This window comes from Nannobrachium achirus, assembly GCF_963921795.1.
Source record: "Nannobrachium achirus genome assembly, chromosome: 10".
Lineage (NCBI taxonomy): Eukaryota > Metazoa > Chordata > Actinopteri > Myctophiformes > Myctophidae > Nannobrachium > Nannobrachium achirus.
The window spans coordinates 62,258,874-62,284,870 of NC_137819.1; the positions used below are offsets into that span (position 1 = coordinate 62,258,874).

Sequence of the window (25,997 nt, forward strand, 5' to 3'; positions counted from 1 at the left end):
GGAGACAGCAGCAGGCAGCGATGCATAAGCCCCAGGCCGCTGCATCCTAGGCTAGTGTATATTTCCGGAAGCGGCTCCAATCAAATAGGATTCATGCTTCATGTTTATATTTAATTTCTAGGTCACCTTTATTATCTACAGTACATGGTTGGCCAACATATCCAGCTCACCAGGCTCACTCCACTTATCTGCCGTCCGCTCTCTGATTCTGTTGGCTGGGTCTATTTTTGTTTCTTTTGCTGCCACCTTTGTCGTTGTGTTGCATACAGGGACGTGCTGGCCATTGGGAAAAGCGGGAAAACTCCCGAACGGCCGGTTCATTCCCGGCCGGTCAAGGCGGCCATTAGGAAAAAAATCAATATAAAATGTCGGCGTTCGTTCCATTTTGGGGGCTGGGCGGCTAACAAAGTATATCGTCACTGTCGGGGAGAAACCTCGTATCTCCAAGTTTCAAATTTGTAAATTCTTTCGCAAAGCAAAGCCCTGCCGATCTACAAGCACACAACGCCTCGCGTTGTGTGCTTGTAGATCTGCTGTTTTCACTCGTTTAAATCATTTTTAAAATGATAAATACAAAACAAACGGTTTTGGACATACAAGGTTTCTACCCGACAACGACCCACTGGCTTGTCATTTGTCATTGTCTGAAATGGCAAATCTTTGAGTAGCAGCAGCGCTATAGAGAGAGATCTCTCTCTATAGCACGCAATGCAGGCCTCTCCAACTCTTTTTCCCGGGCTGAATCAGGGGCCCAGCACGTCCCCTGGTGCACACCATGGTTTATGACCGGGATACCAGGGATTGACATCACTGGGCAGTTTCCCCCGCCACCTTTTAATGATTGGACCGATTGACAGCCAATGACATATTTGCAAATTCGTTCCCATGCTCTGGGCGGGCGGTACACAAATCGATAGTAGAGCCAAACGCAAGCATTTCAGCAGCACAGGGAATGAACGGCAACGGACGAAGACACGCACGCACGCACGCTCACACCACGCACGCTCACACCACGCACGCACGCTCACACCACGCACGCTCACACCACGCACGCTCACACCACGCACGCTCACACCACGCACGCTCACACCAGGCACGCTCACACCACGCACGCTCACACCACGCACGCTCACACCACGCACGCTCACACGCACGCACAGTACATGGATTTCTGTCCCCCCAGCCAGCGCACACCGGCCAGCGAGAGGCGACGTTGTGCTAGCCTGACTGCAAGCGCCAGACTCAATCACACACTTCGTTTTGGGATTGAGTCTGAGCCTGGGGACGGAGATTCTACTTCAGCGGGGGCGGGGTAAAGCCTATTGACGTCACACACACACACACACACACATACACACACAGTCCGTGTGTCGCCAACGGCGACGTGGCGTGACATTGTAAAAATACGTTATTTCTCATAACATATTATATGACTGCATGTTTACGTTGGTATTATACAAAATGGGTATTAAAACGTAATGAAACGGCACTATTGTATTGTTTATTAAAAGAATTCGAGTCGAGTCTGACTCCGCCATGACAGTTTTCACGGACCAATCAGAGTCCACTAGCGGCTCACGTGGGCAGAAGAGCACCAATCAGAGTCCACTACGGAACCTCACGTGGGCAGAACAGCTCCGAAATGAGGGGGCTGGGACCGGACCAGCATACCACGTGCCTCAAGTCTACAGCCCTGATTGGCCCATTCAATGCGCCCGCTCTTCAGGCGCGCTTGAAATAAAATAAAATATCTCCGGGTTCAGTCCACACTACACACCACCCACCAACAGGGGGTGGCGATGTGCGGACTGAAGTATCAGGCTAACGTTGTGCCTGCTCTGCCGAGCTATGTGCCTGGCCAGAGGGTTTACACCGCTTTTTGGAGTGGTGAAAGCACTCCCAATAGACAGGTATATCCGTGGGTATGTCCCTGGGTGGGTGGGTGGGTGGCTGGCTGGCTGGCTGGCCGTGTCCGTAGCCTGGCAATACCTTGAGTGGCCACACACAACACACTAGTTAAAGGAGGGGCGCTGTTTTGTGCAGGCCAGGCACACTCAACACACACACACACATACACGCACGCACGCACGCACGTATGCACGCACGCTGCTCAGATTCACCACTCCACTTCGAACCAAGGTTTGATTTTTGGATCAAATGCAAATGTTGTATTTTATCCCACTGCAACAGTGGGTCTTACTAATGTCATGCCCTGTGTGTGTGTGTGTGTGTGTGTGTGTGTGCGTGCAGACATCTGGAGTCTGGGTGTGATCCTGTTCATGTTGGTGTGCGGCCAGCCACCCTTCCAGGAGACCAACGACAGCGAGACGCTCACGATGATCATGGACTGCAAATACACCGTGCCCCCTCACATCTCCCCTCAATGCACAGAGTGAGTATTCTGAGTAACACACACTGTCACAATCATTACATAATAATCTAGTCTAATTTGCAGTTATTTGACGTAATCGCAATTATTTTGTCATAATCATTTTTTAAAGATGAGTTTTTGGGGGCTTTTATTCCTTTATTGATAGGACAGTAGACTGACAGGAAATGAGGGGAGAGATGGGGAGCGACACGCGGCAAAGGTCGTCCGGATCAGGAATTGAACCGGCGACGCCGCCAGGCATCCATGCCTCTGTGGCAATGCCTAAGTGGTATGCACCTGGACCATTAGGCCAGCAGGCGCCCCATTTGCAAACATTTTCAAAAATAGTGGAAATAGCAGATCTGCAAGCTTGTGAGTGTGAGCTTGTAGATTATATTATTATTTCCACTATCAATGTTCTTTTTTAAGTATAAAGTTGTCAAATATGTCAGTCATTTCTTTGTATATTTAGGTTACGTGTCATATCTGCCATGTGCAACTTCAAAGCCTACAAGCCAACAGAAATGTAATTGTCAACGACAAAAACACAATTAAATCGTTAATCACAATTATCTCAGTGACAATTAATCGTCATGTAAAATGTCATAATCGTGACAGCCCTACACCAGGAACAATATGTTGTTAATTATGTTGTTAATTATAATTGACATTATAACAAGTTTCAAAAACAAACAATACATGAACAAAACAAGACATGCAAGAAACCAAAAGACAAACAAAACGCAAAAAGAAAAACATTTCTCAAATTCGACTCTTATTTTTCGAAAATCCACTATGTGGAAATTATGGTACGCACACACACACACACACACACACACACACACACACACACACGCACACGCACACGCACACACACACACACACACACACACACACACACACACACACACACACAGTGAGTACTCGGTGCAGGTGCTGCATATTTCATGTTTATAGATGTGTTTGGAGATGGAGACCAGAGAAACGGTGGAGAGTGCATTTCTCTTGTCCTCCTTGTCCTCTCTCTCTCTCTCTCTCTCTCTCTCTCTCTCTCTCTCTCTCTCTCTCTCTCTCTCTCTCTCTCTCACTCCCCCAGAGGCGTCAATTGGGTATGGCAAGCTATGGCAGCTGCCATACCTTTCTGCGTTGATTATTCTGTTTAAAATTACTTTAAACTAACTACAATGCAAATTAGAACAGAATTATCGCTTTCACCAGGTATTATATTCTCCACAACACTTGTATCCCCTCTATCTATACTATAATTTTGCGAATGTCTGTCTGAGTGAGTGTCTGTCTGTCTGTCTGTCTGAGTGTCTGTCTGTCACAGCGTTTCTCCTCAGTGGCTGGAGCAATTGATCTGAAATCGCATCACCATTAGCATATGAACACACCTGACATAACTGTGAAGCCCGTTTGTCACTTTCACAAATCATATGCTGTATATTAGCATTTTTATGTGTATCTACTATCTATTCTGCATCTAGCATAGGCATATCTATTCTGCATCTAGCATGGGGCAACATGTTTAACCAGCTCTGTGTGTGTGTGTGTGGTGTGTGTGTGTGTGTGTGTGTGTGTGTGTGTGTGTGTGTGTGTGTGTGTGTCATGTAGATCGGTACACAGTATCTCTGTAGCCTTTAAACAAAACGGGTATTTCTTACATTGATGCTCCTACATATTATCATGCAAGCACCAGAAAGTTACTTTCCATCCCTCATATACTGTGTGCACAGTGCACACCCCATAACCCAGTAAACCACACACTGCACATCATTTCAGAGCTCATATCTTTGAACGGGTAAGGACTAGTCAAACATATAATTTTCGAGATGTCTGAGTGAGTGTCTGTCTGTCTATCTGTCTGTCTGTCTGTCTGTCTGTCTGAAACAGCGTTTCTCCTCAGTGGCTGGAGCAATTGATCTGAAATCGAATCACCATTAGCATACGAACACACCTGACATAACTGTGAAGCCCGTTTGTCACTTTCACAAATCATATGCCGTATATTAGCATTTTTATGGTGTATCTACTATCTATTCTGCATCTAGCATGAGGCATATCTATTCTGCATCTAGCATGAGGCAACATGTTTAACCAGCTGTGTGTGTGTGTGTGTGTGTGTGTGTGTGGGGGGGGGGGGGGGGGGGGGGGGGGGGCGTGGAGGGGGGGGGATTGTCTGGCGCTGTTACAGATGTTGTCCAAAAATCATGCAGATCGGTACACAGTATCTCTGTAGCCATTAAACGAAACGGGTATTTCTTACATTGATGCTCCTACATATTATCATGCAAGCACCAGTTAAAGTTACTTTCCATCCCTCATATACTGTGTGCACAGTGCACATCCCATAACCCACACACTGCACATCATTTCAGAGCTCATATCTTTGAACGGGTAAGGGCTAGTGTTGACAAATGGTTCATTCCCCGGTTCAGTAGGTCAGCACAGGTGCAATGTATTATTGCGACGTAGGTCGCATTTACTACCAAAACCTCCACGGGCTGTCTGTGAGTGAGTGAGTGAGTCAGTCAGTCCGTCACACTTTTGCCCTGCTCAGATCTCCACAACCGTTGCCCCCATCCATGCCAAATTTTGCACACACACTCCTTGACTGCCAAACTACAACCTCCAAGGACCCCCGGAGCCCCAGGGACCCCCAGGTCCCTGGGGGACCCCCAGATGTAAAGAATGACCAAATGTGCTCACACGTCACACTTTTTCCCTGCTCATATCTCCGCAACCGTTGACCCGATCCATGCCACATTTTGCACACACACTCCTTGCCTGCCAAACTACAACCTCCAAGGACCCCCCGAGCCCCAGGGACCCCCAGCTCCCTGGGGACCCCCAAGTGTAAAAAATGACCAAATGTGCAAAAATGACCAAATGACCACCCCAACGGGGCTGCTCACGGGGAATTCCCGGGGACCACCCACTCCTCGTGCTCCAGAACGGATGCAAAAGTGGTGACGCCCCCAGTGGAGGACCCCCTCACTGCAGCTCACATAAAATGCCGATAAGGTCGCTTATCTCCCGATTAGGGAGTCTTACTGGTTGTTAATTAGCAGCAGCAGCAAATGTTTTCAAGCGTGGCAGTCAGTTGTTTAGTTGTGCAATAATGCTATCCACTGATAGTAATCATCATCACGTTACCAGCTCTGGTCCATAGCGTTAGTGGTAGTTCTCCCCAACGCTATGTTCCTCTACCTCCAAAATCCTTGGCAAATCTGGAAAGACCCGTCGTCTGGTCCGAAATAACAAAAAACTGTTTCGCCCCTCACCAAACCAAAGGTATCAGTGGACAGTTGAAAGCTTACTATACTTAGTGGACACGGTCTGAGCCACCCACCGCACGATTAAAATACGTTTCTAGGGCAAAATGAAAAATATTCCACCGGATGGAGACACTCTTCCTGGTTGAAGACTGTTTTTATGAAACAGTGCTTCCAACGTTGCAGAGTTGAATAACACCCAATGAGACAATGCTCTGTGTAATTCGGTCCTCTGACCTGGCAGTAGTGAGTGGGGACCCTGATGGTGACGACAAATTGTGAAAAACTAGAAGAAATGGAGTCTCCATCCGGTAGAATATTTTTCATTTTGCCCTAGAAATGTATTTTAATCGTGTGGTGGGGGGCTCAGACCGCGTCCACTAAGTAGAGTAAGCTTTCAACTGTCCACTGATACCTTTGGTTTGGTGAGGGGCGAAACAGATTTTGTTATTTTCGGACCAGACGACGGGTCTTTCCGGATTTGCCAAGGTTTTGGGAGGTAGAGGAACATAGCGTTAGGGAGAACTCACTAACGCTATGGACCAGAGCTAGCCTGTTACCAAGGTATGGCAACATGTCATGTTGCCATACCTTACCTTTTGCTAAACAGACGCCACTGCTTTCCCCCTCTCTCTCTCTGCCCCCTCCCCCCTGTCCTGCTTTGCTCTGTGCTGCAGTCAGCTGCTGTAGCAGAGATGCAGTGCTGTTAAGTGTGTCTAAAGCGGCCATTAAAATCGGCTCTCTATTTTTAACACTGTGATGTTTTGCATGGCGTTTTGAAAAACCGTCAAGGGCGGATTGATTAGCGTGAATTACATTTTGGACGTGAATACGGGAGAATTGATTTAGATGAATTCCCTCTGAGTCTATAGTTTGTGGGGGTTGTTTATATGTGTGAGTGGAGAATTAAATCAAGCATGTATATACTCTTGAGTAATTAAAATATCTCAAGCTACTTTGGGGTATGTTTTAACTTAATGCGCCGTAGTTTCGCAAACATGGAGCCTGTTAAGCTGGGTTCAAACCTGGATGGTGCGAGCGGCGCGATTACATACAAAGTCAATGCAAAGAAGCGTGACCGGGCACGATGCGACCGGGCACGATGCGACCGGGCACAATGCGACCGGGCACGATGCGACCGGGCACGGCGCGAACCATCCGAACGATGCGGCGCGAACGGTTCCTTCGGTGTCTTCGCCCCCACTTGGAAAAATCCAACTGAAGCGACCTTCGCTTCACCCTCACTCCACCCATCGCGTCCAGACAGCCAATCAGCGTTGATGTTGTCCGGAGACACGGAAATGTTTTTGGTGTTTGGTGTTAGGACTTTCTTCCGGGTGTTTCACCTTGATTCCAACGGGACATGATTTCTTTTTTAAACTTTTGTTTATTGGGTTTTTTAACAAGCATTCATTGTATGAATCAAGAAAATGTTTTAACAATGCTTCGTATATCCCCATTATCACAAAAAACATCTTAATTATATATCATTTCCCCCCCCCCCCCAAACAAGAGAAAAAGAAAAAAAACACTTACAAGAACAATAAGACAAAAAGGAAATAACAACAATAATAATAATAATAAAATAAAATGAACATACAAAATAGACACCTCAGTCCGCTTAACCATACAGGTAGGATTATTGTACAGTATACCCGACAAAGCTCCCGACCTAACACACATTTTTCAGAGTTTACACATCACCAGACCTCGCACAGTGCTTTAATCTGGAATGAAAGGGAAGCGTATCCTATGTAAATATAGGAAGAAAGGACTCCATATTTGGAACTTTTCGCTCGAGCCATTCAAGGAAAACCTAATTTTCTCCAATTTAAGAAAGTAAAGAATATCTCTCATCCAGTGCGTATGTGAGGGCGGGACATGATTTTTAACCAACGCGGACCTGCGCAACCAAAGTGAAGCGATAGAAGCGACTAGAATAGAAGAAATAGCTTCAGGTTTGGAGTGCTTTACACACATGTATATGTTATTCATTCATTATGATTATGAACCTGTATAGCAGACAATATGGCAGCATACATTCCAATGAGCATCCCTCTTGTATCAACTGACCACTAAATCAGTAGATCTCAACCTGTGGGTCAGGACCCCCAGGGGGGGTCCTCAAATTATTTTGGAGGGTCCCCAGATGACTAACTTAATGTGAAACATTGTTTTCTCACACTAGGGTAAACAAACCAACATACAGTTTAGTGTATAGATGTGCACATTTCTAAAGTGACAATTTAAGGACTTTTTAATGACAATGACTAAAATGACAAATTAAACATTGGCCAAATTGTCAAACATTAGAGGCAGAAATTATGAAAAGAGCAGATCTGCTCTTTTCACACAATAGAACCGTGATATCCACCTGTTTCCGACAGAATTTACTGTAGAATTATTTGCGGGACACTTCCGGTTAACAGCAGACATACGGTACAAGCTCACGTCGCGTCGCAGATGCAACCGTTGTGAGCTTGTAGATCACACTCGGCTGCGACACCGGATATGCCACACGCCTTCTGCGCAATGCACAATGGGACGTTGGAAAGTTGTGGATACAAAATGTAATGCCTCAGGGTGTGACCACCGTGACTCTCTCCCTCCAGTCTCATAGGGCAGATGCTGCAGAGGGACCCCCAGAAGAGGGCTTCTCTGGAGCAGATCGAGGGCCACGATTGGCTGCAGGGCGTGGACCCGTCCCCTGCCACCAAGATGTCCACGCCGCTGGTGTCCCACCGCAGCCTGTCCGAAGAGGAGCACGGAGGCATCATCCAACGCATGGTGCTGGGCGGCATCGCAGACCGAGACTCTATAACTGAGTATGACACAGCCCACAGGCCCACACACACACACATACATACACAGTCATACACGCACATTAAAGGTGAATTTTCACTTTTCCTATTTTAAAACCTTTTTTTGGGGTCCCACTTGCACCTTCTATCCTCACAAAGTCCCATTTCTGACCGTTGTGTCTTTCTCTGGTTTTGAGAAGGCGAAGGTTAAAAGTATCCCAAGGGTTCTCAAAACAGGCTATCCAGATTTATTTTTTTTTCAAAATAAACTTAAAAAAAAGAAAAAAAAAAGATTTTTTTTGGGGGGGGGGTTCAGGCCAAAGGTGATACTGCAGCTGAAATGCTCTTGAGAGCCATTCAAAAATGAGAGAAGCTCTCTATTCAGGAGTGGTAATTTAGCCTCAAACCTTTTGAAAAACGTTTTTGGGACATAAACAATATGACATAAATACTTTTTAAATGCATGGTGTATCACCTTTAACATTAGAGCTGGGATACCCGACTGAAAACCTGTGGGGCCCGACAAGCCAGACGGGCTCGGGCTCGGAACGGACGCATTTTCATAATTAATTGTCGGAAGTCGATTCGGGTCGGACATAATTGGTGATATAGCCTCTGCCTGCGCTCGTTATTATTTTTATTACTTAATAATCAACGTAGGCCTACTATTTAAACACGTTCACAAGCCACAGTGTGGTTTAATATTCACATTAAGGGTAACAAGCAGCCATGCACTGCACATTAGAACAAGCTTGCTAGTGAGTGAGTGTAAATCAGTGGCTTCCTCAAAGAAAAAGAAATGAGGGGAAAAAGCGATGGAAACATAAGGTTCCGGCCTCGGTGCGGGTCGGACGCATTTTAATGATTAATGCTCGGACGTGGATTCGGGGCGGACAAAAAACTTTCTGACACGTTTCGGAACGGACAGAAAAAATGGGCCTGATCCCAGCTCTAATTCACACGCACACACACACACACACACACACACACACACACACACACACACACACACACACACACACACACACACACACACACACACACACACACACACACACACACACACACAATGAACATGTGTTTAACGTGTGTGTGTGTGTGTGTGTGCATCAAAAGCAGAGGCATGGATTTTCCCCCCACCGGCCACTGCAAATCTAATCCTGCATACACACAATGTGACTATTGTCACTATTTCCTCTTTTGATTTGGGGATATTTGCAGTCATGCACTACAGTCCATCTGAAGGCAGTCATCAGTTTAACTGTCTGAGTGTCTACCAGCAACCTGCTGCCAGTCATCAGTCCTCTGCTGGGGCCAAATCACATTAGCTTTCAAACCCAGTCACCTCCTTTTCACTCACAGTCAGCATCATGTTCTGGATGCTGAGCAGGTGTGCGTGTCTGTGTGTGTGTGTGTGTGTGTGTGTGTGTGTGTGTGTGTGTGTGCGTGCGTGTGTGTGTGTGTGTGCGCGTGTGTGTGTGTGTGTGTGTGTGTGTGTGTGTGTGTGTGTGTGTGTGTGTGTGTGTGTATGTGTGTGTGTGTGTGTGTGTGTGTGTGTGTGTGTGTGTGCGCGTGTGTGTGTGTGTTCGTGTGTGCGTGCGTGTGAATACAAATGTATCTTTCTCCCTGTCGCTCTCTCCCAATTTCATCTTAATGCAATACTTGCTCCTTTTCTTTGGAAAGAGAGGTCGATAATAATATAACTACATATTGACGCCATTCCGAATGTCAGATTGGGCGGTCTGAGAGGCGTTTCTCAGAAACCGTGCACCCCCAGATGTCCTTAGCTCTCCGAAATAGTTCGGAAAGGAGGTTTTTCCCGATGTCGGAAAGGGGCATGTATTTTACCCATTTAGGCCTAGAATTATTGAATGCTTTAGCTATTGAAAAACAACAGATATACAAGCTCACAGCACCGAGTGCCGCGCTGCGAGCTTGTCGATCTGCTATTTTTGAAAAAAGTCGTGAAAACGTGTGCAAATCTTTGAATATATGTATTTTCAAAGCGAACGTTTGTAACTCAAATTTTGCTTCTGGGTGGTGCCTGGAACTAAATATTTTGAGATGCGGGTCCGTGGCCAAATACATATCATTTTGGGGGTCCTTCACATGAAAAGGTTTGAGAACCACAGACATAGTAGTCTCTCAAGAACAGACTAACTGAGCTCCAGTTGAAGTGAAAAGGATCTTTTCTTTGGCAATGGCTGGCCAGATTGCTGACATAGAAGGTTTTTCAAAAAACCTTAGAAGGATTCAAAAGACAAATTGTCACGATTTTTCAAAAATAGCAGATCTACAAGCTCGCAGCGCGGCACTCGGTGCCGCGCTGTGAGCTTGTATATCTGCTATTTTTCAATAGTTAAAGCATAAAATAATGATACACAATAATGTGTACCCGTTCTAAATGGGGTAACCCTCTCTCTCTCTCCCTCTGCTCGGTCCAGGGCCCTGGAGGCGGACAAGTACAACCACATCACGGCCACCTACTTCCTGCTGGCGGAGAGGATCCTGAGGGAGAGGCAGGAGAGGGAGCAGCACAGCCAGATCAGATCAGCCAGCCCCGGCAAGGCCCAGTTCAGGTACAGATCAGATCAGCCAGCCCTGGCAAGGCCCAGTTCAGGTACAGATCAGATCAGCCAGCCCTGGCAAGGCCCAGTTCAGGTACAGATCAGATCAGGGACGTGCAGAGACTAGCGACTTTAAAGCTATACTATGTAAGTTGCTCAACTAGTGGTCAGTAGCTCTATAGCAAACCGCGGTCGCGTCCGCATCTTTTTTCGCCGCGGACCGGGCCTCACACCCCCGCGTCTGCCTCCACCTCGCCGAGATCTATCTTTAGAGGGGTCCCTGGTTCCTGTGCGTTCAGGCATTCCAGAAAAACGGACTCCTTCACCCATGCTTCACCCGAGTATAGAGACACACGGGCGCCTACAAATATGGCCGCCCTATTGTGATAGCGACCCCACTTCAAGATGCGCTGTGATTGGCCGGCAGTGTATAACCTTCGCTGTGATTGGCCGGTAGTGTATGATGACATAATTTTCCCGCGAAAACCGGGGCCCAGTCAGGATCATAGAAAACATATAAAGCGAAGGCTTCAGAAGCTAACCCTAACCCTAACCCTTTAGCGATTTAACAGTTAGGACAATTTTAAGATTTGTTTTATAAAAAAAGTTACATGGTATAACTTTAAGCTAGATGATTTTCAGGACGGCAACGCCAGGCGCACTACGGCTGCTACGACGTAATCGCCGTAGCGATCAAAATGGTTAAGCAAAGCCCTCGGCGGCGACGGGTTCCCACCCCTTTCACTGAACGCTTTTGGTTCCCATGGCGACGGGTACACGCAGCAGACGGAGTAGGCGCTACGTGGGAAGGGACCTTCTGCCGTTGTAGAGACGGCTGGGGCGACGGCAGGTTTATCTATCGAGCGCGGATCATTTCCGTTTACCGTTGTCATCTGCCGTTGCCGTAGCGTTGCTTAAGGTCGCAAATGTTAGAGAGGCAGGGGCTGACATTTATATATGAAATATCATAAATAGCCGACCTCCAAGCTCATAACTGCGACGCGTTGTGAGCTTGGAGGTCGGCTATTTTTGGTGCATGATGACCACACTGAACTAGGCATTATCAAGTCAATACTTGAGATATGGCGTACGGCATAGATTTCTTCTACACAGAGAGGGCAATTCTTTCAACATAATACGCTGCATTCGTGTTCAGGAGAGTTTGGACAAGGAAATTCTCTTGAATGCTGCCTTCAGGTATGGCATGGAACGGAAAGAGGGGGCATTTGCATTTCTTTCACCACAGTAAAAACTGCATTCATGGTCTGAAGCGGGCTCAAGCCCCCTTTTGTTGCCCCAGAGCAGAGGGCCCTGGTCTAATGCATATTGCGGTTCCTTGATGAAAAAGCTTCTCTGCTGCACACAAACAAGAGCAGAGCGTTGTATATCTCCCTGACAGGTTTAAAGGCAGCCGCAGGGGGGGGGGGGGGGGGAACCTTTCATTTGGCAGAGAAGTAAACACAGAACTGTCAGGAGGGCTGTGGAAGAGAAGCAGCACCACTATGTCGTCACTGTCGGGCAGAAACCTCGTATCTCCAAGTTTCAAATTTGTACATTTTTTCTGCAAAGCAAAGCCCTGCTACATCACACAAGGCCGTCGCACAAAAGTAGTGAAAACAGCAGATCTACAAGCACACAACGCCTCGTGGTGCGAGGCGTTGTGTGCTTGTAGATCGGCTGTTTTCACTAGTTTAAATCATTTTAAAAATGATAAATACAAAACAAACGGTTTTGGACATACAAGGTTTCCACCCGACAACGACGATATTTATGTGCCTAATATAATATTTTTCCCAACCTACCCTGGGAGTGTTTTGTTCGACGTTCCACATTTTTGTCACGCGGGTGAATGCTAACCTGGTGAAATGCTAACCTACCTACGCTGGTGAATGCTAACCTGCCAACCTGGAGAATGTTAACCATTATGCCTAAACCTAGCCCAAACCCTAACCCTAACCTCAGTAAAAAATATGCCTAAATCTATCCCAAACCATAACCCTAACCTCAGTAAAACTAATAAATTATAATAATAATACATTCTATTTTTAACACACTTTATATTTTGAAACAAAATCTCAAAGTGCTAAACTATGCCTAAGCCTAACCCTAAAACCTAACTCTAACTGTTAGTCAAAATAACGACACATAGAAACCTACCCTAACCTCTGCTGTTTTTTTCACCCCTTGGCAGGCAGTCCTGGCCCACCAGAGTGGACGTGCACCAGGACGTGAGTGACGGGCTGGGGGGTCCCGGCATCTCCCACCCGGGGGGCCCCCAGTCCCCCGCGCGCAGCGCCGAGAGCCTCCACAGCGCCCCCCGCCCCAAGACCGCTCTGCTGGACCTCAGCCAGGGTCAGGAAGACCACCACGCCGCCGCCTCCCTGAAGACCCCTGGACGACACGAGACCCAGGAGAGGGGGGCCAGCAGGCCTCTGGCCAAGCCCCACTCCAACCCCCTGAGGCTGGGCCCCCTGGGCCCCCTGGCCCCCGCCGCGCCCTGTAAGACGCGCAGCCCCAGTCTGTTCAGTGTGGAGGAGGACGAGGAAGAGGAAGAGGGAGAGGAGGAGGAAGAGGGCCGCTTGTCTCCGTCTGCGCCGCCCATGCAGGTGCAGTGTAGGGCATTAACGAAAAAGTCGACTCAGTCGACTTCATTACACAAGTTGACTCCCACCAGAGCATGTAGATCTGCTATTTGCTATCTGCTATCTGGTTTGTTTACAGTTGAGTGAGAAAACAATGTTTCACATTAAGTTAATCATCTGGGGACCCCCCAAAATAATCGGAGGGTCGTGTATGATGTGATGACGTCATCAAACGATAAAGTCGACTTCAACTCAACTTTTTACTGAGTCGAGTCGACTTGCAAAAATCACAAGTCGTTAATGCCCAAGTGCAGTGTTGATGTCGTCGACTAAAACCGTGACGAAAAATGTTCGTCGGCTGTGTCTTTTTCACTGACGAAAACTAAATAAAAACTAAGCTGTGATGACTAAAACTAAGACTAAATTTATTGACAATTTCGTCAACAAAAACATAGTGGCCAGTGGAGAAGAGAGTAATTTTAAGTTTGGTTGCTCTCAGGTGCTGAACATAGCAGTTCTACAAGGCGTTGTGAGCTTGTAGATCGGCTATTTTCAGAAATGTAAAATCAGTCATTACGATACCATCAAGGGCTGCCAAAATACATTTCAGCTGACTAACTCAACTGTAGATTTAGTTGCCTAAAATCGTATGATATTTAGTCGACTAAAATCGGACTAAAACTAAAACCTTTCAGGTGACTAAATTATGACTAAAACTGAATGACATTTTTATTCAAAAGACTAAAACTAAATCAAAATGTCTTGTCACAAACAACACTGTGCAGGTGGTGCTTCGCTGCAAACCGGCCTCCTCCTCGTCCGCGTCGGCGTCCGCCGCCGCCAACCGCCTGACGTCCCGCATGAGTGCCCCGGTCCTCAACCAGATCCACGAAGAGGAGCGCGAGGAGGAGGAAGAGGAAGAAGAGGAGGTTAAGGGGCTGTATGGACTCGGCCTGAGGCCCAAACCCGGCCTCAGCCTCAGCCTCAGCCTGACCCCCGGGATACCGTCGCCGTCGCCACCGCCACCGGCCTCTCCCTCGCCCACCGCTCCGTCGCCCGTCACCTCGTCGACGCCCGGCTCCCCGGCGACCAGCGACGACGACCTAGAGGCTCGCCGCCGTCGCCAGCGACAGACGCGCCGGGGGGGCAGCAACAGGCGCGGGAGCGACGCCACGGTCCAGGTAGGTACAGTCCCAAGCTGTGTCACCATACACCATCTTATCACGATTCTTTTTCATGTTGGTTTTTATGGTAGTTTTTCAAGTTACTACAACCACCTAAAAAGTAAACTAAAGGAAAAAGGAGTAACAGACCATTTAGACCAGTGGTCCTCAAAGTGGGGTCCTTTTGGGAGGTCAGAATTGACCCTTGCAAGCATGTAACTCTGACTGCATACAAATGAATTTGGTCCCATTTGTATGCTGTCAGAGTTAAGGGGAGACCTTGACATTTTAAAGTTCGAGAACTACTGATTTAGACCAAAATGCAGGTTTAAATAAATTCTGCAACGAATCTCTGTGTTTTTCACGATTGTTAACACACAAAGATCTAAAATTCGGCACACTTTTCACAACCTTCACTTCATGTACCTATAGCTTGACCTGATTTGGCACTACTTCACACTCGCTTTTCATGCATTAGACTCAGATTTTCTTTCTTTACACTCCAATGTTTGGTTGTTGCACACACTTCTCACGTCAAATCTCAAAGCATCAACCTATAACACAGGGATGTCAATTACAATTCACCTTGTTGTTGAAACACTATACACAATGTTCAGTTGTTGCACACACTTCTCAGGTAAAATCTCAAAGTATCAACACACAACACACAACTATTCAAAACTCTACACATTCAAGTCTGATGTCAATTACACAAGCACCTTGTTGTCTAAACACTACACACAATGTTCAGTTGTTGCACAACTGACATTGAGACAGGAACCAGAGGCAGAGATGGGCACAAAATACAAAAATCATTTGAAATACAAAGGATAATACCAGGATATTGTCACCAGGATAGTATCTTGGTGACACTATCCTGGTCAATATTAGGCCAAGTACTGACCAAGTATTTAGATTTTTTTCAAAATACTTTTTTATATTTTGTGCCCATCTCTGACCGGAGACATGATGCCTAAATCTACTGTAAATCATGTACCCAAATAAAACTTTTTGGATGCATATTTGTGTGCTGTTTTATGTTTGACTATATAAAATAAGTAGGCCAACACTGAGTAATTTTACAAAAGAAGAAATAGCTCATTCTCCAGAGTCAATGTCATTCATGTTGTGTTCCAATTCAATGGTGTGTTTTCAATTTTGCACTCCAGTGTGCTGTAAATCCTTGGTAGTGTGCAGCAAATGCTTAGTTGTGTGTACTGAATGAATGGTATGTGTCATTTGAAAATATGGCGTGTGTAGCAAATGAAAACAAGTCCATTTTGTGAACACAGTAAAGTGATTTGATGGCTAAGTGATCATCTTGGGAAGGGAGTGTGAGGTTTAGCATTTTGTGTGTGAGGTTTTCAGTTTTGTGTGTGCAGTTTTGAAAAAGCCGTTAGTGTAGTGAAAAACATTTGTTTAACAATCGTGAAAAACTGGTAACAATCCGAGAGGGTCTTTCCTCTCTGAACAGGCATTTTGTGGAGACATTGTATCGTCTCAACGATATATATTTATCACCATATCGCCCCACCCCTATAGGTCCAGGCCAAGGAGGGCGGGGGCGGGGGCGAGAGCCGGGGGACCACCAGCCCGTCCAACTGCACCAGCCCGGGGTCGGTCGGTTGCCAACAACAACAACAACAAGGCGGCAACAAGGGCCAAACGGCCAAGGCAGCCAGCGGACTGGTGGAGAGCCTGAAGCTGATGAGCCTGTGCCTCAGCACGCAGTTCCACAGCCTGACGGGTGGGGGAGGAGGTGGGGGAGGAGGGGGAGGTGGGGGCAGCGTGGGGGGGGTCCCCAACGACCTCCCCCAGGACAGGCCCATGATGTGGAGGATGTGCATGGGCGGCTCCACGGGCAGCCTGGACAAGGTGTCGCTCCTGGGCGGCCCGTCGCCCCGAGGGGGGAACCACCACCAACAGCCTCCTGGGCTGGGCGGTGGTGGGGACCCGCTGCTGCTGATGGGGGACCCCCTCCTGCTCGACGGAGGAGGGGGTCCCTGCTCGGGCACGCTGAGGCTAGGCGAGCACCTAGACCTGGCGAGGGAGAACCAGCGGAACCTGAAGAACCGCGTGCTGCAGCTGCCGCTGTCCGACAAGACGCTGTCCGTCAACATCCACCGCCACAGCCCCAAGGAGGGCCTGCTGTGCACGCCCACGCCGCACAGCTGCTGTCAGGTCATCTAGGGCAGTGGTTCTCAAAGCGACGGTCCGGCGGGGGACCCCTTCCCGGGGTGTCCTCCTCCAGGGGGTTTCCCGGGGGGTCCCCAGCTAACTTGTTGATAGTTAAAGAACCGAATGGACCCTTGCAGGTCTGTAACTCGGAGAGTTGCACAAATGGAACCAAATGGATGCACGGGTCCATTTGGTTCCATTTGTGCAACTCTCCGAGTTATGGGGGTCTGTGGCCTAATGCGCACTAAACTGGGGGTCCTTGAGAACCACTGGTCGAGGGATCAAGACCAACCCCGCATAGCTGCAGCCAGGTCATCTTCTGGAGCCCAGAACACATCATCAAGGCCTTTCGTATGACCTGCTGCGCGTCTGACTGCTACGCGTCACGACACCGGCCTCACCCGACGTCCCTTAATCGTCCAGGGTTTTTGTGCACTCGGAATTCAATGAGAACTCAGGATTCTTCTGTGTATGGATGGTGAGGTGAGGTACGTGTATGGATGGGAGGTGAGGTACGGGTATGCTGTCGTCGGGGTTTACTTCGCTGGCCACGGTGGACTTGGTGGTCAGGAGAAGTATTTCGGTTGTTAACGTTGCTGTTTCAAGCTAGCGATGTTTTGCTTTGTGTCGTTAGCTTAGAGATCTTGAAAGTCTTCGACGAGCGACACCATCAGAGCGACACCATCAGAGCGCCACCATCAGGCAAGCGTTAATTAGGCTTAACAACACACAGACACAGCATTGGTCGACTCGGACTCAAAGAGGGAAAACTAACACTGTAGTTTGGACAGAAACTTACAGTGTATATATATATATATATATATATTATATATATATATATATATATTTATATATGTATATATATTAGGGGTGGGCGATATGGAAAAATACAATATCACGATATTTTCTCAAGCTGTATCACGATACACGATTCTTTTTTCACGTTGGTTTTTATGATTATTTTTCAAGTTACTTGACAAAAAACTAGACTCTCTGGGTTCCTTTTGGGAGATCCAAATTGAACTTTACAAGTATGTAACTCTGACAGTATACAAATGAAACCAAATGGACCTAAATGGTCTGTTACTCCTTTTTCCTTTCCTTTTTTCATTTGTATGCTGTCAGAGTTAAGTGGAGACCTTGACATTTTAAAGTTTGAGAACTACTGATTTAGACCAGAATGCAGGTTTGAATTGAAATCTGCAATGAATCTCTGTATTAACGATTATACAGGATTTTTTTACAAGGCTCCCTCAATTGTATCACGATATATACGTTATCTCTGAAAAGGCATATCGTGGAGACATTGTATCGTCTCAACGATAATTATCACCATATCGCCCACCCCTAATATATATATATATATATATATATATCAAGGGATACAGCAGTTTTACTTGACATTGCACAGTGACAATCTTTTGTTCTTCACTTCCTTCGTTACACATACACATAACTCGTACACGCACACAAAGACACCTGCGCACACACTCGTTACACTCTGCTCAGCTGGCGGAGCCCATGAGTTTATTCACATTACCAAGTCAGGCATTTTGTGTTTGTTCTCACTGTGTCTTTCATAGATTAGTTTCAATTGCCGGGTTGAACTATTATTGTTTTTTAAACATGTTTTGGATAATCCTTTCCGTTTTATTTTTTTAACGCCTGACTGAAGTGCTGACTGTGGTTTTTAATGAATGGGGGATAATAAATAATGATAATGGTACAAAGGAAAAAGGGAATGTGGGACTTGTAAGCCTAATCGTACGACGTCGAGCGCAGAAAATAGACGATCCACAAGCTGACGGCGCATCGCGTCGTGCACACGGCCACGCGTCGTCGTCAGCCTGTAGATCTGCTATTTCCGGCGAGTGACTCCGTCGTACGACAGAGTTATAAATGAAGCATACTGTATGTAAACGGTGGCACATAGTGTTTAGTGGTCTTATCACTGTTTTATTTTTATATCTCAGACGACGCTCTGCGCTCTCAGACGGGACATGCACACTTTACTCATGAAGTCTCTGCATGCCTATACGACACACGGCAGAGTTTGTACATAGTTATGTGAATACCGTAGGACTTTTAAGCAGTGCTCCTTTTAGTATTATTGACAGTAGAGTTGTATTGCAGTAGAACAGGGGTCTTCAACAGGGGGTCCGGGACCCCCAGAGTTACTACAGGGGCTCCTCCAAATCTTTGTGTGATACAAATATTTTTTTCTCCTTTTTTATATTAACCACTTGAACCCTAGCGTCCATATTCTGAGAACTTTAGCCGAAAATAGCAGAGCTTGTAGATCGGCTATTTTCGGCAAAGAGCTTTGGTGTAGAGGGGGAAAAGAGCAGACTGAGTACAGAGTGAAAGGTCAAGTATTGACAGTTCAAGTGGTTAAATATCTGAAAACACACATTGACATGAATCCAAAATACACTGATGATCGTGCAGTCATACGATGAAACTATGGAATCTGTAAAAAGGCTGTGGGGGTCCCTGCTTCATCTCTCTCTCAACTAAGGGGTCCTTGGCCTGAAAACGTTGAAAACCCCTGCAGTAGAAAGTTGACTACTAGATCCTTTTAGAGTCCAGTGTTCCTCTGTAGAGGTGTGCCGGATGTACAGGGTTTGGGTGAGGAGGGTGGTTCGCTGAAACCACAGACAGTCGGAGGCCTTAGGGTTTCTTCGCGCTAATCATTCTAAAAGCGCCACATTTTGCACAGATGTAGCCCAGGGCTTGCTCTAATGATTTAGCTAGGGCGCCCGAGTCGGCGACCTTCGGGGTCGCCACAGCGGCCAAATGAAGAGAGAGGGCGAGATCATTTAGCGACCTACAACCGGGTCGCGACGTGGTCGGTAGTTTTCAGCGACCGGGTCGCAAAATCGAGCGACCGGGTCGCTAAATGGAGCGACCGGGTCGCTAAATGGAGCGACCGGGTCGCTAAATCACCGACCGCGGCACTAAAGCGAGCGACCGGGTCGCTAAATGGAGTGACCGGGTCGCTAAATCACCGACCGCGGCACTAAAGCGAGCGACCGGGTCGCTAAATCGACCGACTGGGACGCTAATTCCATCGACCGGGACGCTAATTCCACCGACTGGGACGCTAATCCAGCGACCGGGTAGGTAAATCCACCGACCGGTGGTCACTTCCACCGACCTACTAAACCTAACCCTAACCCTAAACCTAAACCTAACCTCAGTAACCTTACCTCAGTTAGGCTAACCTGCCACGCAACCTCCCGACCGTTACCTCAGTTAGGCTAACCTGCCACGCAACCTCCCGACCGGGTCGCTAAATCACCGACCGCGTCGCTAAATCACCAACCGCGTCGCTAAAGCGAGCGACCGGGTCGCTAAATCGACCGACTGGGGCGCAAAATCTTCCGACCGGGTCGCTAAATCTACCGACCTAAAACTGCAGGCAGGTCGGTAGATTTAGCGACCGGGTCGGTCGATTTAGCGGCGCGGTCGGTGATTTAGCGACCCGGTCGCTCGATTTAGTGACCCGGTCGCTGAAAACTACCGACCACGTCGCGACCCGGTTGTAGGTCGCTAAATGATCTCGCTCCTACTGCAAATGAAGTTGGGCTCCCATCGACTTTCTATACAGGAGGAAAATACCCAGAAAAATCTTTTTTTTCCTGGGTATTTAAGTAGGATGTGAGGGGTCTAACTAGAGGTTTGTCATGATGCTGAATCCATTGCAAGCATTTGTTTTGCACAAAAAACATTACTGGGGGCTAGAAATGGCCCCAGAAAACGCCCACAAAACTTCTGGGTATTTTCCTCCTGTATAGAAAGTTGATGGGAGCCCAACTTGATTTGGCCGCTGTGGCGACCCCGAAGGTCGCCGACTCGGGCGCTCTAGCTAAATCATTAGAGCAAGCCCTGGGATACATCTGTGCAAAATGTGGCGCTTTTAGACTGATTAGCACGAAATTGCCATTCTATCTCCCTAAGGCCCCTGACTATGAAGACCATCATTTGTCATGAATATTAATATATTAATGCTGAGATGCTGAAGTTGGAACCAAACCAGGTGCATTCTGTAGCATCTCTGATCATCATGGTAGCCACTGTTGTAGAGTGTTCCAAGATATCGTCGTTGTCGGTTGGAAACCTTGTATGTCCAAAACCGTTCGTTTTGCATTTATCATTTTAAAAAATGATTTAAACTAGTGAAAACAGCCGATCTACAAGCACACAACGCCTCGCACCGCGAGGCGTTGTGTGACGAAGCAGGGCTTTACTTTGCGAAAGAACGTACAAATTTGGAAACTTGGAGATACGAGGTTTCCAGCCGACAATGACGATATGAACAACTGAGGGGGTAGAGAAAAAATAAAAAATAAAAATAAATAAAAAAGAGAAAGACGTGCTGCTCCCTGCTCCAATATTGGTCTGTGTAAATGGTTGTTTGATGCACCCCAGCCCAGTGGAATATAATATAACTGACAGTGCATGTGTTCTTTGCCGTAGCAACCTTTAAAACCTTGCCCGTATGGAGGACTCTCCACCTAGCGTATCTATCTAAACCAACGGATATGGATCTGTCACTTTACTTTACTGACGCCTCACAGCAATACCAACGACTGCAAAATGTACAATAAAAATGGATGTGCCATATGGTCTGTCTTGAGCATAATTGTACTGTATGTACTGTATATGATAGAGGTTTATGACAATAAAACAATGTGAATGAAGTATGAAGTCATTGCTTTCCTGGGTCTTCAACAGGGGCTCCGGGACCACTAGAGGGGGGTCCTCAGAGTTACTACAGGGGGTCCACCACATCTTTGTGTGATAGAAACATTTTTTCTCCTTTTTTATTATATTAACCACTTGAACCCCTAGCGTCCATATTCTGAGAACTTTAGTCAAAAATAGCAGATCTACCGGTACAAGCTCACGAACGCATCGCTGCGAGGCGTTGTGAGCTTGTAGATCGGCTATTTTCGGCAAAAAGGTTTGGTGTAGAGGCAAAAAAGAGCACACTAAGTACAGAGTGAAAGGTCAAGTTTATTAAGTATTGACGGTTCAAGTGGTTAAATATCTGATAACACAAATTGACATGAATCCAAAATAACGCTGATGATTGTGCTGTCAAACGATGAAACTATATGGAATCTATGAAGAGGTTGTGGTGGTCCCTGCTTCATCTCTCTCTCTCAGCTAAGGGGTCCTTGGCCTGAACACGTTGAAGACCCCTGTTCTAAACACATGGCTTTTTACCCCCCCCCCCCAACTTCATTATTTTGTTCCACAAGCTGACAGATACAGTCCCACTCCGCCTGGAAGCGGGAGTGGGAGTCGGCTGGGCCAACACGCATCCATGGCTACATCCAGGACCCAGGAGGAGGTATCAGAGGAGAAGAACTGCCACGCCGGCAATGGAGTCTGTTGAACCGCCTGAGAACTGGTGTCGGACGCTATAAAGCATCCATGCGGAAGTGGGGCCTGGCGGACGGAGCAGCGTGTGAGTGTGGGGAGCCGGAGCAGACCGCTGACCACATAATCACCACTTGTCCCCTGTATAAACCACCATCAGAGGCCGGCCTTTTCGATGTGGGACCTGAGACGAGGGCGTGGCACTACTGATCTGGACATCTGATGATGACACACGAAAGAAGAAGACAGCTACAGTGTCAGTAGTAGAATGTAACTCATTGTACCTCACAGGAAAGTACAAAGTCTAGTCCCACATATTTGACACTGACCCTGATTACATGTCATTTCTTATCACTCACCAACAGCTGTTATGATTTTCCTTGCCAGATGGCTGCTCTGCTCTACCAGGTACCCATGCAGGATCTGCTGAACTTGAGCGGCTTTGTCCTGTTTTGCACCCTGGTCATGTAACAATATAACCTCCAGAACACTAACAGCTTAACCAATTTAAATAGTTAGGGGATATCTTCAGAAATAGTGTGAAATCCTGGAATAAATTCCTTACCAAAAGATTTCTTCACCAATGTGTTTGTAAAGGTGTCTAGTAAGACATCTCACAAAGACTGAAATTCAGTTTCCCTAGGAGAATCCGTTACAGCTGATGCGAGGCGTTGTGTGCTTGTAGATCGGCTGTTTTCACTAGTTTAGTAAATGTTTTAGATGATAAATACAAAACGAAGGGTTTCGGACATACAAGGTTTCCACCTAACAACGACAATAGGCCTATACAAAATGGATAAAGGTGTTAAAATGACTGTGTTGCTGTATTAACACATGCTCTCTAGTCTACATTCTGAGTAACCTTGTAATGGTGTGGCGCCACCTGCAGGTCTCCCTTGAAAATGGTTTACCCCCAAGGGGCTTCCTGGAATTAGCCAGGTGTCATAAAAGCATCAAAAGTAAGAGAGAGCAAAGATTGACCCACCTCTAAGAGAAGGTTAAAATAAGACAGTGGTTCTCAACCTGTGGGTCAGTACCCCCAGGAGAGGTCCCTAAATTATTTTTGGGGGGTCCCCAGATGATTAACTTATAGTCAGGGGATATCTTCAGAAATAGTGTCAAATCCTGGAATAAAGGTGTCTAACACATCTCACAAAGACTGAAATTCAGTTTCCCTAGGAGAATCCTTGATAGCTGATGAAAGTTGGGGTCCCATTAAATTAACCATAGGCCTACAGGATAAAACACACCAAAATAAATATGCTTTAAGTAGCATGTGTGGGGCAAACTAGGGTTTTTTCATGATTCTGAATCCATTGCAAGCATTTGTTTTGCACAAAATGCTCTGTTTGGCTAAAAACAGACCAACACAAATATGGTTTAGTGATGAGCCACCTTTAACCCAAGGAATGTTTTTTGTGCAAAACTAATGAAAAAATCTTCCTCCTAGTATAATCATAAATACCTGATCATCATGTTTTGGGGGGGAAAAATCATGGCACTGCATTTTTAATGTGCAACATTGTTTTCTCACTCAACAGTAAACAAACCAACATAAAGTTTAAGTGTATATAGAGGGTCTCTGCACATTTCTAAAGTGACAATTTGAGGACTTTTGAATACCTCTAAATAGACATATTAAACATTGGCCAAATTGTCAAATATTAGAGTCAGAAATTGGGAAAATAGCCGATCTACATGCGTACAACGCCTCGTTGCGAGGCGTTGTGAGCATGTAGATCGGCTATTTTCACAATAGAACCGTGCTATGGCCTACAAAAGGTAATTTGCCATAGCCCGAACTCTTACTGCTCGTCAGAGTGGGGGGGTCCCCTGTTAAAATATGATTATTTTGGGGGTCGTGGCCTGAAAAGGTTGAGAACCACTGAAATAGGAGACGGGGTAGTGAGAGAATTGAGTGTGAAATAGTGTATTTTCTTTCTGAATGGGTCCACCGCCCCTAGGCCTATATGCTGTAGTGTAGAGATGGTTGTAATCCCTGGGACATCTGTGCTACTGTTCTACTTCATCCAGAGCAGGCACACGCTGTTCATTGGACACACAAGAATAACATGTACACATGCTTAAGTTGAGCCTGTGACAAGGCTGGCACGTGGGCTTTCAAAACTGAATGGACCACTGAGGATGTAGCATTGTCAGGGGCGTCACAAGGGGGGGTTAGGGTCCAAGGTGGAGGGGCCTTGATTATTTTATACTTTAGCTATTGAAAAATAGCAGATATACAAGCTCACAGCTGCGAGCTTGTAGATCTGCTATTTTTTGAAAAGTCGTGAAAATATGTGCGCTTTGTTTGAATACATGTATCTTTTAAGCGAACATTTTGTAACTCACATTTTGCTTCTGGGGCGTCCTGCAGGAACTAAATATTTTGAGATGGGGGTCCATGGCCAAATACATATGATCTTGGGGGTCCTTCACATGAAAAAGTTTGAGCACCACTGACATAGAAACATATAGGTTTTTAAAAAAAACCTTAGAAGGATTTGAAATATTCAAAGACTTTTTCACAATTTTTCAAAAGTAGCAGATCTACAAGCTCACAGCGTGGCACCACGCTGTGAGCTTGTAAATCTGCTATTTTTCAATAGTTAAAGCACAAAATAATGCGTAATAATGCGTTCCCAGTCTAAATGGGTTAAACCCCCTAACCCTATGAAGAACATTCATGGGGGGCCCGCAGTGAATCCCTGTACCCAGGGCCCAGGATGTTGTGTGACACCCCTGTTTGCATTCAAGCAGTGTCATGAGCTGACTGACACGTGCAGGAATTACATCCTCCATCCTAATCCTCTGTCTATAGATTATATATATCCCCTTTTATGGATCTCTGTCTCTAGCCTTAAAACACAAGGGATTAATGTCATGTGAATTCCCTGTATGCTGTCTATGAACTGTACGCTCACTAGTTCACCTCTGGGACAACCAGATCTTATTTTATTGTTGTTTGGTGCTGCATCATATGATGCAAAATGCATCACTAGTCATGCTGAAATACTAAAATATCTCAAAACACAGATTGAACACAAAAAATAACTCAGGATTGTGTTGATCGTGTCCCAAACAACAATAAAATAAGATCAGATCTGGATGTCCCAGTGGTGAAGTGGGCCTTTAATAAAATATATATATATATATATATATATATATATATATATATCCAGATAAGGGCAGTGTATGATGGCGATTTAGCTCAGGAGCTCATGGGTTTTAACCATATATATCCGTATTCAGAGGCGAACATTTGGTGAAAGTAGCCCGAGCTTGGAGATGGAATACCTTCGGCAAATACATTTGGTGTAGAGGGGGAAAATGTGGAGCCTATAGTATACTGTAGGTCTACTGCCATACAAAACCAAAGTGCTGCAGTAACTATATATATATATATTTTTTTAGACATTGACTTGTCTCAGAGGTCAAATCAGCCTTCATGATTTTGGGGGATAAACAATTAGCTCATGAACAGATATAGTGCAAAAATCACTTACTGTTTAAAGCATACATGGGCAACTGGCGGCCCGGGGGCCACATGCGGCCCTCACCTTCACTTAATGCGGCCCGCAGGTTAATACCGGAATACTATACACTAATTCCATTAGTCTATATTAGTAGCTTAATGACTAGTATAGTAGTATTAAAATTATTTTTTTTTCA

At 46.3% G+C, this 25,997-nt stretch overlaps 1 protein-coding gene across 2 annotated transcripts in view; it reads left to right on the forward strand.

The window, feature by feature from the left end:
* LOC308292105 (SNF-related serine/threonine-protein kinase-like) overlaps positions 1-17,057 on the forward strand; it is a 42,903-nt gene extending 25,846 nt beyond the window's left edge. For both annotated transcript variants that reach the window (XM_080734352.1, XM_080734353.1), the window contains exons 5-10: positions 2,251-2,392; positions 8,259-8,471; positions 10,892-11,026; positions 13,206-13,620; positions 14,382-14,777; positions 16,302-17,057. In XM_080734352.1, coding sequence (XP_080590478.1) covers positions 2,251-2,392; positions 8,259-8,471; positions 10,892-11,026; positions 13,206-13,620; positions 14,382-14,777; positions 16,302-16,949 — 1,949 coding nt within the window. In that variant the 3' untranslated portion in view covers positions 16,950-17,057. The remainder of the gene's footprint in view (positions 1-2,250; positions 2,393-8,258; positions 8,472-10,891; positions 11,027-13,205; positions 13,621-14,381; positions 14,778-16,301) is intronic.
* Positions 17,058-25,997: the final 8,940 nt, after the last annotated feature.